Source organism: Danio aesculapii, chromosome 14 (genome assembly GCF_903798145.1).
Source record: "Danio aesculapii chromosome 14, fDanAes4.1, whole genome shotgun sequence".
In the NCBI taxonomy this organism is placed as follows: domain Eukaryota; kingdom Metazoa; phylum Chordata; class Actinopteri; order Cypriniformes; family Danionidae; genus Danio; species Danio aesculapii.
The window spans coordinates 22,887,290-22,902,040 of record NC_079448.1 but is presented as its reverse complement, the minus strand read 5'-3'; the positions used below and the strand labels follow the sequence as shown (position 1 = coordinate 22,902,040).

General features: G+C 35.2%; 1 protein-coding gene across 2 annotated transcripts; it reads left to right on the top strand.

The window, feature by feature from the left end:
* Positions 1 to 1,602: 1,602 nt before the first annotated feature.
* On the top strand, positions 1,603 to 14,035 carry LOC130241107 (uncharacterized). 2 transcript variants are annotated; one of them, XM_056472834.1, is made up of 4 exons: positions 1,603 to 2,369; positions 2,981 to 3,040; positions 7,900 to 8,002; positions 13,641 to 14,035. In XM_056472834.1, exons 1-4 carry the CDS (start codon positions 2,172 to 2,174, stop codon positions 13,997 to 13,999), a joined length of 720 nt encoding a protein of 239 aa, XP_056328809.1. In that variant the 5' UTR covers positions 1,603 to 2,171; the 3' UTR covers positions 14,000 to 14,035. The 2 variants fall into 2 exon arrangements, with proteins under 2 accessions (XP_056328809.1, XP_056328810.1); XM_056472835.1 differs by lacking the exon at positions 2,981 to 3,040 and having other exon boundaries at positions 1,605 to 2,369.
* The last annotated feature ends 716 nt before the right edge of the window (positions 14,036 to 14,751 follow it).

The window sequence follows — 14,751 nt, the reverse complement described above, 5'->3', positions numbered from 1 at the left end:
TAATCAAGTCCAATCAGCATAGTCAAACCCAGATGGACTCAAATGAACAGTGTTGCCAACTTAACAATTTTGTTGCTAGATTTAGCAACTTTTTTTCAAAAGCACCTAGCAACAAATTTAGCAATTTTTAACATTCATTTGGCTACATTTAGCAATTTTTAAAAAGTGACTCAAAAGAGCAGTGGCTGCAGGCTTCACTCAACACACACATATCAGATTTAAGTTAAATGAAGATGACTAGCTCAGATTGTTTTTTTTATTACTGTTAATTTACTGATATTTGTTAAAATGTATAGTTGTTGGTAATTTAGGTTGCAATAAATTCCAATAGTGCTAGAATTGTTGTCACTTTCACAAATGTGTTAATTTCACAAGCTAAAAAGTGTAAGTACACAAGCTGTGATTGTTTAAAAGAACGTAACAGTTCATTATCAGTGTTATATATATATATATATATATATATATATATATATATAAAAAAAAATCTTATCAAAAAGTGTTTGTATTTTACAAATAGTCAACGATATTTTTCATACAAATCTAAATGGACGTATTTAAAAAATATTTTTGCTGAGATGGCCAGTCAATTTGAGAAAACATTAATTATTTTGTATTTTTAAAGATGTCGTTTTGAGTTGCGATTACGCAATGACATCATTACGTAAAGTAATATGTTAATAAGAACCTATTGTGCATCTGGATGTAATGTTTTAATATAATATAATACACGAAGCCTCAGATATTTGCTTGCGCTTGTCATATACCACGTGCTGACGTCACTGATATGCAAATTAGTGTGTGACGTCTTCTGGCAACATTTAGCTACTTTTCGGGTAGGCTTTAGCTACTTTTCATTGAAAATAGTTGGCAACACTGCAAATGAAGGTGTAGAACCATCTCAAGGATGATCAGAAGAAATGTACTGCAGAGTTAAATAGTGTCACAGCAAAGAGTCTGAATACTTAGACCCATGTGATATTTCAGTTTTTCTTTTTAAATTAATCAGCAAAAATGTCAACAATTCTGTGTGTTTTAATACGGGGTGCTGTGTGTACATCAATGAGGAAAAATTAACTTAAATGATTTTTTTTGCAAATGGCTGCAATATAACAAAGAGTGAAAATTTTAAGGGGGTCTGAATATTTTCCATACCCACTGTACATACATACATACATACAAATTTCAAGATACAAACATTCATCACAGTAAGAATTGTGATTTAAGGGGGAACACTTCCTCGCTTTCATTTGGCTTAGTCCTGGTTTATCAGGGAATGCCACAGCGGAACGAACCATTAAAAATGATAATTATATTTTTAAATACATGACGTACCTTTAGAAACTCATTTGTTTGACTTTTTTTTCAATCATACATATTCCGCTTTTTTGGTTCTCATATTCACTCCTCATAACCCCATGTAAACAGAACGAAACGCACGTCCCAGCCTGCAGATCTGCTCTCACCTCCGGCCAAATTGATCTTCCAACGCCTGTGTCCCGGAGCGAGCCGTGCTGTCGCTGAACAACTGTGTGAACGGGCTTCTTCATGGCACAGGAATGCAGGAGGCGGAGGCATAACAGTATTATGTCTGCAGTCACACAACACAAAAGTATTCAAACTTCAGTCCGCGGTCCCCGACTGAGCTCCTCGGACACCGTTTCACAAATCCTCACAAACAGGATTGATTTAGGATTAACACTCAAACGCACTGGTTTTGTCAGAAAAAACACCGCGTTTAAAACCAATTGTTTTTATTTAGAGAGAGGCAAATTTTTAACTAGAGCTTATTTTTATATTTATCGTCTTAACGCTTTGTTCTACGATACCATATACAGTCATCTAGGCGCTATTTTTAAGTGCCCTTGGCAAGCGCGTGCCCGGCTACTTCAGCGACTGCCTCAGTGAACTTTTTAGTTACAAGCGGAGCCTGTGCCAACTAATGGTGTGCGTGTTTGCCTATTGTTTTTTTAAAAGCTTCACGTCTTAACATAGCCATGAACTAGGTATAGAAGAAGAATTGTGTTTAAACCTGCTGTTTTTATTCGAACATCTTTTCAAAGTGAATAAAATAAAAACAAGGGCGACTACAGCTGGACAAAGCTGACGTGCTATTATTTCTGCACTTTGATTATTTGGTTTCTGAGAGTCGTGTGTTGATCCGGGTTTTAAGGATGGCTGTTCACAACGCCGTATCGAGAATTTCGGAAAAGCTGCTGTTCTTTATGTTTTTGGTTCTGGTTCGTTCAGTTTTGTGCCATGCTTTTGCTGAAGAGTTCACCTCAGGATCTGTTATTCTGGAGCCTCTGGACGCATTGAGAAGATACGTGGAGTCCATTGTTGGCACACATGCAATTAAGATGTGTCTTGAGGTAAAACTGTTTTTATTTTAGTATTTATGAATTATTCTTATGACTTTTATCCTCCACAGGAAAATATTGTTAATATTGGGCCATACAAACCGCATAGTGGTTGGCTTAAGTAGGCTAACTTTGTTTTAGATGTTTCTACTACAAATAGACACAACTTCAATATTTGCTAAATATAGAAAACGTAAGTTCATATTGAATTTATCATATTGCACAATGCAGTGTGTGAGTTTATACATCCACACGCACAAAAACATTTAGCACACTTTGAAACCAGAGACAATTATAACATAAGGCTTTTGCCTCAAAAGAAAATCTGAGAAACCTGAGACTCAATTCAAACCAAAGACATATAGGATAAACTTCCTCTGTGATGGTTTAAAACTGTTTTGAATAAGGAATACATTAAACCTTTTTTTCATTCTGATCACCTTCTAACAGGACCTTCCCTAACAAATGCTAAAACCTTTGGTATGTGGTATTCATGGTTCTCACCCCACTTTTATCCCTCTGTCATGTTGCTTTAATCCCTTTTAACCCCTCATCTCCTTCACTCATCCTTTGTCCTAATTTACTCTGCTTATGTCCCCCTCACCCACCTCTCTTTGACTCAGAATGCTGTCTTGTACCTTGACTCAGTGTTTGGCCCAGAGAACATCTATTCCTTTGCTATGGTAAGAACAAGTAAAAGTGAGCTCATGTCAAACCGGTCGCATTAACTGATCTGTACACAAGTTTTGAAGCACACTGCCCATCTTTGTCTGTGAAATTGACAACTGCTACCAAGAAAAAACAAATGCCAGAACAGGTGTGCAAGTGCTTGGTGGCTTACGCCCAGAATGGCAAACAATGCTGCTTTGTATAGTGATTATCCGGCCATTAACTCCCTTCATGAATCCATGCGCTCTCTTTCTGTTTGTTTACGTTTGTCCTTCACCAAATAAGATGACCTTTTTGTCTGAGAGTGTGTATATTTGATCAGAAGTAATGTATGTGTGGTAGTGGTAGAAGGTGCATGTGTTTGATAATGTTAAGAGGGGTGTCCAGCTGTCACTCTGACAGCTTTGCCTGCATGCACACTTTGACAAGTAGCTCTATTTGTGTTGTGGTGTCCTGACACACAAATATCATTAAAGATTATAACCTACATAATTAGCATTTCATACACTATTAAAAATGTTCTGTATTGACATCTGTTGGCTTCCTTGACTGACCTTGCTTCAATATCTACACTAAAAAAATCCTGGTTGCCTTCAATTTTTAAGCTGAATCAAATTAACCGCATGAGTCCATTGAACTTATATTATGTTAAACTGATTTAAAACTGCTTGCATAGCTTATAAAATTAAGTTAGGAGTGTTAAAAATGAGTAACTTTCATAAGTTAATAAGTTACAATGAACTAAAAACATTTGCTGTCATGACTGTTCATATATGAGCATTTCCAGCATTATGGATGTGACATTTGCAGTAAAAACTCAAAAAATAAACTCATATAGAAAGAATATGTTAACATTATATTGAAACATCTGTTTATATTTTACAGAACAACTGACCACAGAGTTAAGGGACCAGAAAAATATCAATTTGTAAACCTTTTTTATAGTTTAATTGAGGAAAATAAACATGCGTTATGGATGTGACCAAAAACCAAAAAAGTTAGTGAGTTTGCAGTAAATACAACATACTTTGTAGAAATTCTGTGAATTAAACTGCACAACCCCCCAAAAATAATGATAATCAAAAGGATACGAGTTTGGCTCTCTATAAAACAAAAAATTATTGATATTTTTTTTTATATGTACTATGTTTTTAATGAGGAAAAAGTGTTACTTGAATGGGACATCTCTGTTATGGATGTGACCGATGTGAAATTGCCACTTGTGTGACTGGTAAATCAAATCTAATAGTTTAAAGACATTGACACAAACATTTTTGAGCATTTCTAAAGTACTGTAAAATACTTGATCACACAAAAAAAAAAATTGTGAAACAATTTCCGTACTTTGGTGAAAACTTTTTTATGGCAAGATTGACATTTGCATGGAATTGCTTATAATTTTTTACAGTGTAGAGAACCTTTTATTCTGTTTCTCATAAATGTTATTTTAGGAAGCAAAAATACCATTGCACTATAGTAATTTTTCACATAAATACTATTGAAGAAAGTTTCTGTTCTTTCTGCAATGGAATGAACTGGGAATGGTTTAAGCTATGGGAACACATTTTGGGTGACTAAATTAGCTCTACTTCAGATTAGGATTAATGCTGCATTCCAGACAACTCAGATTTTTCCTCACATATTTTTAAGATTGCAGGCGACTGAATGAGCATGGCATGAAACTGGGTTATGTGAAATCTTTATCGTCCTGCACAAATTGTATGAAAGTGCAATTTGCAATAAATATATAATTTGTGTGTATATGTATGAACGACTATAGCTGCTTTTTGACTATTGGGCCAAATGGTTCTAAGTAGGGGTGCGTAAAGGTTTGTTTCGATACAACATGACATATTGGTGTTCATTGCATTTCAATACATCAAAAAAGAATGAAATTTCCTTTGATTTATTATTATTTTTTAATTTATTAAAACTAAAATCATAATCTACGATGGTTGCTTTACTTTGAACATTAATGGAGCTACTTGAGCCATCTTCTGTGGTGTCTTCTTGTCAGCATATAAAACAAAAACAGCACTTTATATAAAAAAATGTAATGCTGTAGTAGTTCTAAACAAATATATCCGTGGGGTCTTAAAAAGTCTTAATTTTCAAAAACAAAATTTTAGGCCTTAACAAGTCTTAAATTCACTGAAATATTGTCTTTTAAGTCTGAAATCATTTTAAAAGGGTCTTAATTTTCCTCAATTTATCTAAAGCTACCCAGTCGATCAAATCAAACTATTTTCAATGAAGAGGCGCTAAGCCCTTGCCCGAAAAGTGCATTTGCATATTAGTGACGTCATACGTCCAACTGTTTCTGTTTGTTTAATAGAATGGTTAATAAATGGGTATTTATATTTGCACTACACTTTATGTATCCATGTAAGAGGACTGGGCTGCGAGCGCTCTGAGGCGGAGGAGGGGCTGACAGCATCACCTGCAGCTCGTTGAGAGGAGTAATACCGGTACAGTATGGGCACACAAGAGTCTATAAAAATCTTCAGTAACACCAAAAAAAAGTCACTAGATTTGTCGCTAGTCACTTTTTGAAAATTTGTCACTAAGGGGGTCTAAAAAGTCACTAAATATAACAAAAAAGTCGCTAAGTTGGCAACACTGATTACCAGCAATACATCTTAATAAAACTTTTAGCAAAACTATATTCATTACTAATATTCCAACAGTCTGTTGTGCATACATTTATTTTTTTAAAGAGTTTTTTTAAAGTTATGTTGAGAGTTATGTATACAACTACAGTATGGTCTCCTTGTTTTGACACATTATTTAAAATATGTGGCTAAGAAATAACTATTAAGAATTAGTTTTTTTTTTGATGGGGCAAGTAATTTTTTTCTGCCGGGCCATTAAAAAAATCCTCAGTGTTTAGCCCTACATAAGTCTGAAATTTTATTCCTCGTAGTCTTAAAAAGTCTTTAATTTGACTTGGTGAAACCTGCAGAACCCTGATATATGGAACTAAGTTTTTTTACTCTTTGTCCACATTTTCTGTGAAAAGAACATCTGCTGGATTCAACAATACTATTTATTTAGGTAGTAACTAAGTAGTGACTAACTAGTGTCACCTAAATTGGAAAATGCTTATTGACTATCAGGACAGAGGTTGCAGGCACAGCCAGGAATTAATAGTGTAACTGTGCTCCATTAATTTAAACAGTGAATAATTCCTGGATGTGACTGGAACTTCTGTTTTTCTCCATTATATACTTTGCTTGCCAGCAGTGTTGGCAAGGTGCTGAGCGTCTGTTTCACATGAAGCACAGAACACTGTGTGATTTTTTTCGAAAAAGTTGAGTCTCAATGTTAAAGAAGCTCTCAGCACTCACAGCTTAGCATTTTTGAAAGGCTGCTGAGATTTTCAGCTGTGCAAATTGTACACTTTGGTCGACACATGACCTAAACCATTAGTACGATGGCTGAGAGAGCTGAACGCGCTGCAATTTAAGAAAACACGTGCAATTACAAAAAATAAAATAAAAACGCCAGCAAATTGACCAAAGATCTTCATCAGTTTGACAGCACGCATGCTTCAAATCCTCACAATGTAAACATATAAAAAAACACGCTGCACTTTCACACAAAGCAAACAATTAATAGAACACACTGCATTTTCTCACAACACAAACATTTTACGAAAACATGCTGCATTTTCTCACAACACAACGGAAATGTTTCAAGGAGACCCTAAAACGTAATGGACTCGGCTATTTAGGTTATGGTTATTTAGGCTAATAAATACTAGACACATGAATTTGGATATTAAAATTAACAAACAAAAAACTCACCTTTCAAAGATCACCTACAACTTCACTAAGCAATAGTCGCGGCACAATGGCGTCCGTCATGTTTTTGGTTCCCCTTGAAACATTTCCAATGTGTTCCTTTTTGTGCTGTGAGAAAATGCATTGCATTTCCGTAAATTGTTTGTGCTGTGAGAAAATGCAGAGGATTTTTTAAAAATATGTATGCATTGTGAGGATTTGCAGCATGTGTCACCTGTCGAGTAGTTCCAGCTGTATTCTCATGTGAGCCTGGTATGGCGTGGCATGATTACAAACTGCTCTGGGTCTATGCTGATCTACAGGCTATAGGTTTCTAGCTGGCTTAAGCGTGGTATTTGGGGACTGGAATGGTTAAGAAAAGAGAATAGTTTGGCCCAACAGTTGAAAAGCAGCTTATGTTTTCATCTGTTTGACTTGTTTTTATTTTTTGACAGTAGATAGCTGACATTTTGTATAATTGTTGAATAGCGAATAACAAACTGATTTTGGGAGAGCCTGAATATTATTTTAAATGAAGATTTTAGCACATGTTTCTGCATTATTTTGTAGTTTGATTGACTGAAATCGTCTCCTGTAAATCAAGTAAAAATTATTTGATAGTCATTTCTTTAATCAGAAAGTATTAGTGTGGAAAAAAAGTATGTTGCATTTTACATTATTGTTTTGATTCTTATAAAGCACATAAATGTTGTTGTTTGTGGTCTGGGATCAGAACAGGACTGTGACGGTCTACTTACCAAATATCTTATATTACTGTTCTAGGTGAAAAAAACAGTGCAATGTTTTACCTACATAGATACACTGTGCTTTATAATGCAAACACAATTTAGTTTGTTCAAGTTGTTTTTTCTGAAATCAACAGGATGGCATATTCTGTCTACAAACCCTCCTTTAATTAAATCACATGTGCATTGTGTCACTGTGTCAGTCAGAGTGTTGGTTAATGATCAGCTATGGCCAGTGATCTCTGAGACGAGTTCAGATAAAGACTTCCCTTCATATGGAAACCAACAATGCACACTACGTAGAGCCTTCTGACATTGCTTTTTTTCCCCTCAATTTTGATTTAGTTTGTCGAAATGGTGCTGCAGTTTGTAGCAGAAGGAGCCGCCAGTGGACTGAATGTCATTGCTGTGTATGTGTCTGAGATCCTCCGAGCTACTGGAGCGAATGGTGAGTACAAGTCACCTCTCAGGGTGTAGACAGTGCATATTTAAATATTTAAACAAAACACTGTTTGGCTTGAATATGGGTAACATTATTCATAGATAAAGTAGTTGAGTGTATTGATAACTAAAATTCAAGTCACATGAAGTGCCTCCATTATCTGGCAAGCTCCAGCTATTACCCTGAATACTGAATTATTACTACTGCATAATAGAGAAAGATTTACTGCTGCTGCCTTAGGCAGTCATAATGCTGACGTTAATGACTGTGACTTCGGATATGTGGAATGATAGTTTTTTGGGAAAGTTGCTAGAAAGCATTTTTAAAAAGACCTTTAAAGGTACAGCATGTTTGAAATGATGTAGAATAAATATACTACCTAATTAAGCAACATTTACCTTGATTTTTCTTCTTGTGTTGTTGATGAAAATTTAAATTCCCTCCATCTTGAACATGTGCTCTGATGTCACTATTCAATTTCATAGAAACCACCTAAACAATCTTTCACACAAACGTTTTAAAGGAACATTACAGTGTTGTGGTGGAAATTACACTGATACTGTGTGACAGCTAGTTTTTGTATAAAATTTATATTGATAGTAGTCTCACATTAATAACTATAAAATATTTAAAGAGCCCATATTTTGCATTATAAAAGGTCATATTTTGGTCTTGGGGGTTTCCAACACCAGACTGATATGCATGCAAGGTCAAAACACATTCATTGTCTTAAAATATGCATTTATTTTCACCTAATGACTCCCAGATGATTCATTTAGCAATTAATTTGTTCCCAAACCCCTCCTTTGCGTGAGGCTAAACTGCTGTGATTGGTCTGATAAACCAGTCTGTTATTATAAGTCAACTGTGTTCAACGCGAGACAGAGAGAAATGGCCACCAAGGCTATGAAGTAGCAGAGAGTATGTGAGAGCCCAATGCAGAAATGCAATAAAGCAACACAGTTAAACACCAGCAAATACTCTACTCTTAACCCTTCCCTAAGTAATAACAACAACACACATTCAGTATTAATCCACAAAGTGGCAAAAGTTGAACTATTTCAAAAATTGACCATGTGTGAGGAACAGCTGATGGTGGCCATACTAAAGACAAACGGCAGAGGATTGCGAGTTTAGAAACACATTTAAATCGGTAAAGGAAAAAGCACACGTAGCAGTTTTTAACGTGGTTTTATAGGGTCAGCCCTATAAAGATTTAAGCTGAGAGATACATTATAAGCACTGATCTATAAAAGACAAGTGATCTCAAGCCGCGCAGAGTGATTACAACTTATAACACACAATTAAACACTTATTTTACAAACTACACAAAACGAGACAACAATTTTAATTACACTTACATGTTATGATCAGGAGGAAGAAGAAACTGGTCCATATGAACTGTAACAGTTCCTGAAAAAGTCCCTGTCAAAGTCTGATAACATCTCAAACATAATAGTCTCTACTGCTGCTTGCTTTAATAGCAAACGGTCGATGAATCCCGCGATGCAGCGTAGGTTATTGTATCAAAATACAGAAAAATTACAGGAACAAATGACAGGCTCTTTAAATGATTTCACTAGTGCTTAATTAAGATACATTAATAGTTACCAGACAGATAATATTTTAAAATGTTATTTTCATTGTTGAAGTTTAAAGTCTGGGTGTGCAACAAGGAGAAACAGTGATTTTGGCACCTAAAAGGTGGTTGAATAATATGAAAAAATGTAGTAATTTTTTTAAAGTAAGTTTTATTATTAGTTTGACAAAGAAAGAGGAATTTGAATAAAATTATATACAAGCCCATGGCCAGCCTGGTGAAAGGGGTGTTTCTTTTTGCAGCTATACTCCTCATTTTCTATAAATTATGAGATTTAAAAACTGCATTTTAGTGGCATTTTAAGCACTATTTGAGCTGGCCATCATAACTACACTTTTTGATACATCAAAAATATTTTCTAAAGATAAATAATAAAGAAATATGAAATAATACTTCTTTTTAAAATACATATTTTTATTACATCATATATCATTAGAAAAAAAGGAATCTTACAGTTATAAATTAAAAAGTATAGTCTATTGTCATTTATTAGGAAAATAACAAACTAGCCAGCACATTCAACAGTCCTCAGTCAGAATTTGGCCCTTTGAGTAAAAAAATTATTAAAACATATTAATAAAAAAATAAAATAATATAATAATAATAACAATGTAGAGATTCACCATTTTTCTAGCCAAAATAGTATTCAAATCAATTTCAACATGAGCTGCTTTTGGTGAGTCAAAACAAATTTTTTGTTTCAAGAATAAGGTCAAGGATTTAGAATAAAAGTTACCTGTAAAATGTTTTCTCTGTTTAAAAACAATGCAGTAGTAAAAGAAGACTTCTCTTACGTCATAATGTAAAATGAAAATATTTGTTAGCACTGGCCAAAACTGACTAAAGTCACACAGACATGTCAGCCAATTCGGCTTGGTCTTAAAACCTTTTTCGATGGGTTATTTTCACTATTTATGATGGCATAGCAGTCAAAATAGGACAAATGAGCTCATTTATTGGGCAAATTTTGAACCTTTGTCAGTGAGGGGTGCGTCTTCCGAACCACCTGAAGCCCCATTCATCCCCATTGAATTCAGTCCCATTGCATCGTGTCTGAATCCAGACCTATCCAGACCCTTCTCGAGAAAGAAACTGGAGTTTAATTTTAGATGGGACTCTACACAAAACATACAAATGTCCAACATGTTAGTTTATGCATTGCCTGTACTGTATGTGTTATTTTAAAGGCCTGTTCACACCAAAAACAATCTCTCTCATTCTCTCTCAAATATAGCAACGCTTTAGTTTATTACCAATTCACTTCTAACTATACTGTCTTATTACCATCTTATTAAGATACTGTCTGTTTATTAGTACTTGTGTAGTATCAGCTTACTCTACATCCCAATCTTAACTAATACCTAAACCAAACTACTACCTTACTAATATTAATACACAGTTAATTAGTAGTTTATTGAGCTAAAAGTCTTAGTTAATGGTTGGTTAATAGTGAGAATTGTATTCCTTAAAAACAAAGTGTTACTATACAAGAGGAGTTGGGTGAATATGCTTTGGATAAAATTAATAAATGTAAAACAAATAAAGGATCATTTCAGATTTTTGCTGTTGCAGTTTCATTGCTGTAACTAACAAATATATTATGCATTTCTAGCACATTTGAATGAAAATGAAAGTTATACCATGATTTACTCACTCTCATTTCATTCTAGGTATACATGACTTTATTCTTTCAGTCAAATTCAAACAGAGAAAAAAAAAATATTTGCCTTTTATAATTATAATGATGTTTTTTTATCGTGTAGTTTAAATGAAGTCCAATAAAGTTAATCAAGCCATAAGAAATAGCCACATATGGCTCCATGAGGGTGAATAAAGGTCTACTTTAGTGAATCCTTTCATATGAAAAAAATCCATATTTATTTATAAACCATTTTGTACCATTTTTTTTGTAATTACTCTAAGATGGTACACTAAAATCCTACCTCTTCTTTTGAGGTGCATTTTTTGGTGCATTAGTGCCATCAGCTAGACAAGATGTGCAAACCCTTTTATACTCAAATAATTGTCGACTAGCTTACAGTGTTTTATTGTTTATCAGCGAAAAAATGTTCTGAAAGGGATTCCAACGATATATCATTATTCTCTATATCATTATAACTGCTGCTATTGCTTTATATTGAAAAGTAATTTTAGAGCTACAGTTTATATATATATTAATATTTATATATACAGTGTACAGTTGAAGTCAGCACTATTAGCCCCCCTTGAATTTTTTTAGCTTTTTAAAATATTTCCCAAATGATGTTTAACAGAGCAAGGAAATGTTCACTGTATGTATGATAATATTAATAAAAAGTCTTATTGCTTTTAATTTTTCAAAAAACATTTTCAGGTCAAAATTATTGGCCCCTTTAAGCTATATATTTTTGCTATTTTCCCCTTTAAGCTTTATAATTTTGTTTATTTTCTACAGAACAAACCATCGTTATACCATAACTTGCCTAATTACCCTAACCTGCCTAGTTAACCTAATTAACCTAGTTAACTCTTTCAATGTCAATTTAAGCTGTATAGAAGTGTCTAGTAAAATATCTAGTATAATATTATTTACTGTCATCATGGCAAAGGTAAAATAAATCAGTTATTAGAAATGAGTTATTAAAACTATTATCTTTAGAAATGTATTGAAAAAACCTCTCCGTTAAACAGAAATTGGGGAAAAAAATAAACAGGCGGGCTAATAATTTAGGGGGCTAATAATTATGACTTCAGCTGTACACACACACACGCACGCACGCACGCACGCACACGCACGCACGCACACACACACACACACATACATATATATATATATACATTTATTATTGCATTCGTTATTGTTCATTTCAGCTTATGAATTATAAAATCATTCAGGGCCAATCAGGGTTCACTTGAGCATTTTAAAGTGGCATAAGAAATCTGTAATCAGCAGAATGTGGTACTAGTTATCTGTATACTTGTTTATTTATAGTATAGTTGTTTTGTTTAGTGTGTAAATATGCCTAAATATTACGTTTTAGATTGAGGCCCCACGTACACCTGCTTTTAATCAACCTGATTACAATTGGATGATGCTGAATAATACTAATATGGTAACCTTGAACAATGCTTTAGTGATCACATTAAAACCAAGTGCACCCTAGAAACCAACTACTTAGCAGTCAACCAGAGCACATTAGCAAACTTGATAGAATTGCCCAAACTACCTATAGCAGACACCATGCCCTAGCAACCAACTAAAGCAGTTAACCAAGTTACTCAGAAATTCTTTACAAACTTTGTAGCTACCTCCTAAAACCACCCTAGCAACCAAAAACTAGCAGTCTTATGGCAATCACCTGAAAACCCTACCAATCACCTACATTACAAAGTACGCCTTACCATCATAAATACAGTGATAATCTGCCTGAACACATCTACAAACTGGCAACCTAACAACCTAATTTTAGCAATCACTCTGGACAACCTTAAACTTAACAACAATGTCTAGCCACCTCCTAGAACACAATGACAATGACCTTTACACTACCAAGTACACTACCAACCAACTAGATCCACAAAAATTCCCTAGCACAATTGTAGTTATGTTTTTTCTTAGCAATGTTCTAGCAACCACTCAGAACATCCTCGCAACAATCTACCAACCAACAAATATGCACTAACAACCAACTACTGTACCAGTCACCCAGAAGAATTAAGCAACTGCAAAGCTATGATGCAACAACCATGAAGAACACCCTAGCAACCACCATTATGTCACACAAGTACACACCCTGCCATCTACTGTAATAGTCAGCCAGAATACCATAACAACCACATATCAACACCCTTACAGCCACTTAAATAAACCCTTAACAACCATTGAAAAAACCTTAAGGTTGTGAGGGACGCACAGGAAGATTGTGAGTTTGTTGACAAAATTGTCAAGCTAATTTTGACAAAACTGTGTTGATTTTGCTCAGGAAAACACGGTTCTCGTTAACCCAAGAAAATACATCCAATTAAACATTGTTTTTTTTGTTTGTTTGTTTTTCTTTCTCAAAGAGATAGTATCGATCCCTCATTTCACCGCTGAGGGTGTATCTGCGGTGACCAAGTGGGCTCTGCTGGCTCTGCTTGGCTACTATCTGCTGTACTTCCTGCTGCGGATCACCGTGGGCCTCGTAAGGCGAGTGTTTTGGCTTGTCAAGCCAGTCGTGGTAGCGTGGGTGTTTGTGCGGATCGTCAGTGACCCCATCGCCTCACCTGAAGTCACCACAATGAGACTGATTCTGCTGGTGCTCATCTGCGCCGTGTTCGCAGTCGCAACGAGCAGCGGTGGAGGCAGAAACGGGAGCCTAGAGAGCCGAATCAGCAAACTGGAGGGACAAGTCAATGGGACGGAAAAGAAAACAAGGCAGTGACGAGCAGCTCATATCAAGTAGGCTATATATATATATATATATATATATATATATATATATATATATATATATATTTATATATATGGACTCACAATAACAGAAAGATGAGGACTCAGGGATGACATGCTAAGCGTTTGATGCAACTCTGAACAGCCTTAAGAGAATTTCTGTCTGATTTCGACCAGTTCTCTCCTGCTTTGAGTGTATTTGATATCTCATATTTTGTTTTTACTAAATGTCAAGTATGAAAACGAAACCTCATCTGACAGCTCTGTGAATGTCATGTGGTACAATTAAAGTTATCCTTGAGTGTTTTCTGTTGCCCGTTTCATACATGAACACACTGGTTAATTCATTTTCACTGTGGTCAGCCAGAGGTCGCTGTGTATGCTTTTCGAGATCTCAAATTTCCCTCGCGAGTGCCATTCGCGCCTGCTGTTCTTGCGTAAACCAACCAGAGGCCGCTGTTGACTCACTTTTGAACAGACTTTCTGACTGACTGAGCGAGCGATCGGCTGACCCACCCTCCCCCTTCCCTAAACCCAACCAATTTTATTGATTGTCCCGCCCACCCGCTTCCCTAAACCCAGCCAACACATTTCAAAAGCAATCCAAAAAAATAAAAGCCCTCGTCTGACTTTTTTTTTTTTACCACATCCTCACCCTGCTATTCCCTTGTTTGTTTTATATTTTGGATGCTGTTTTTGTCTTACCTGCTTTCTGGAACCGCTCTTCACCAGACTCGAACCCTG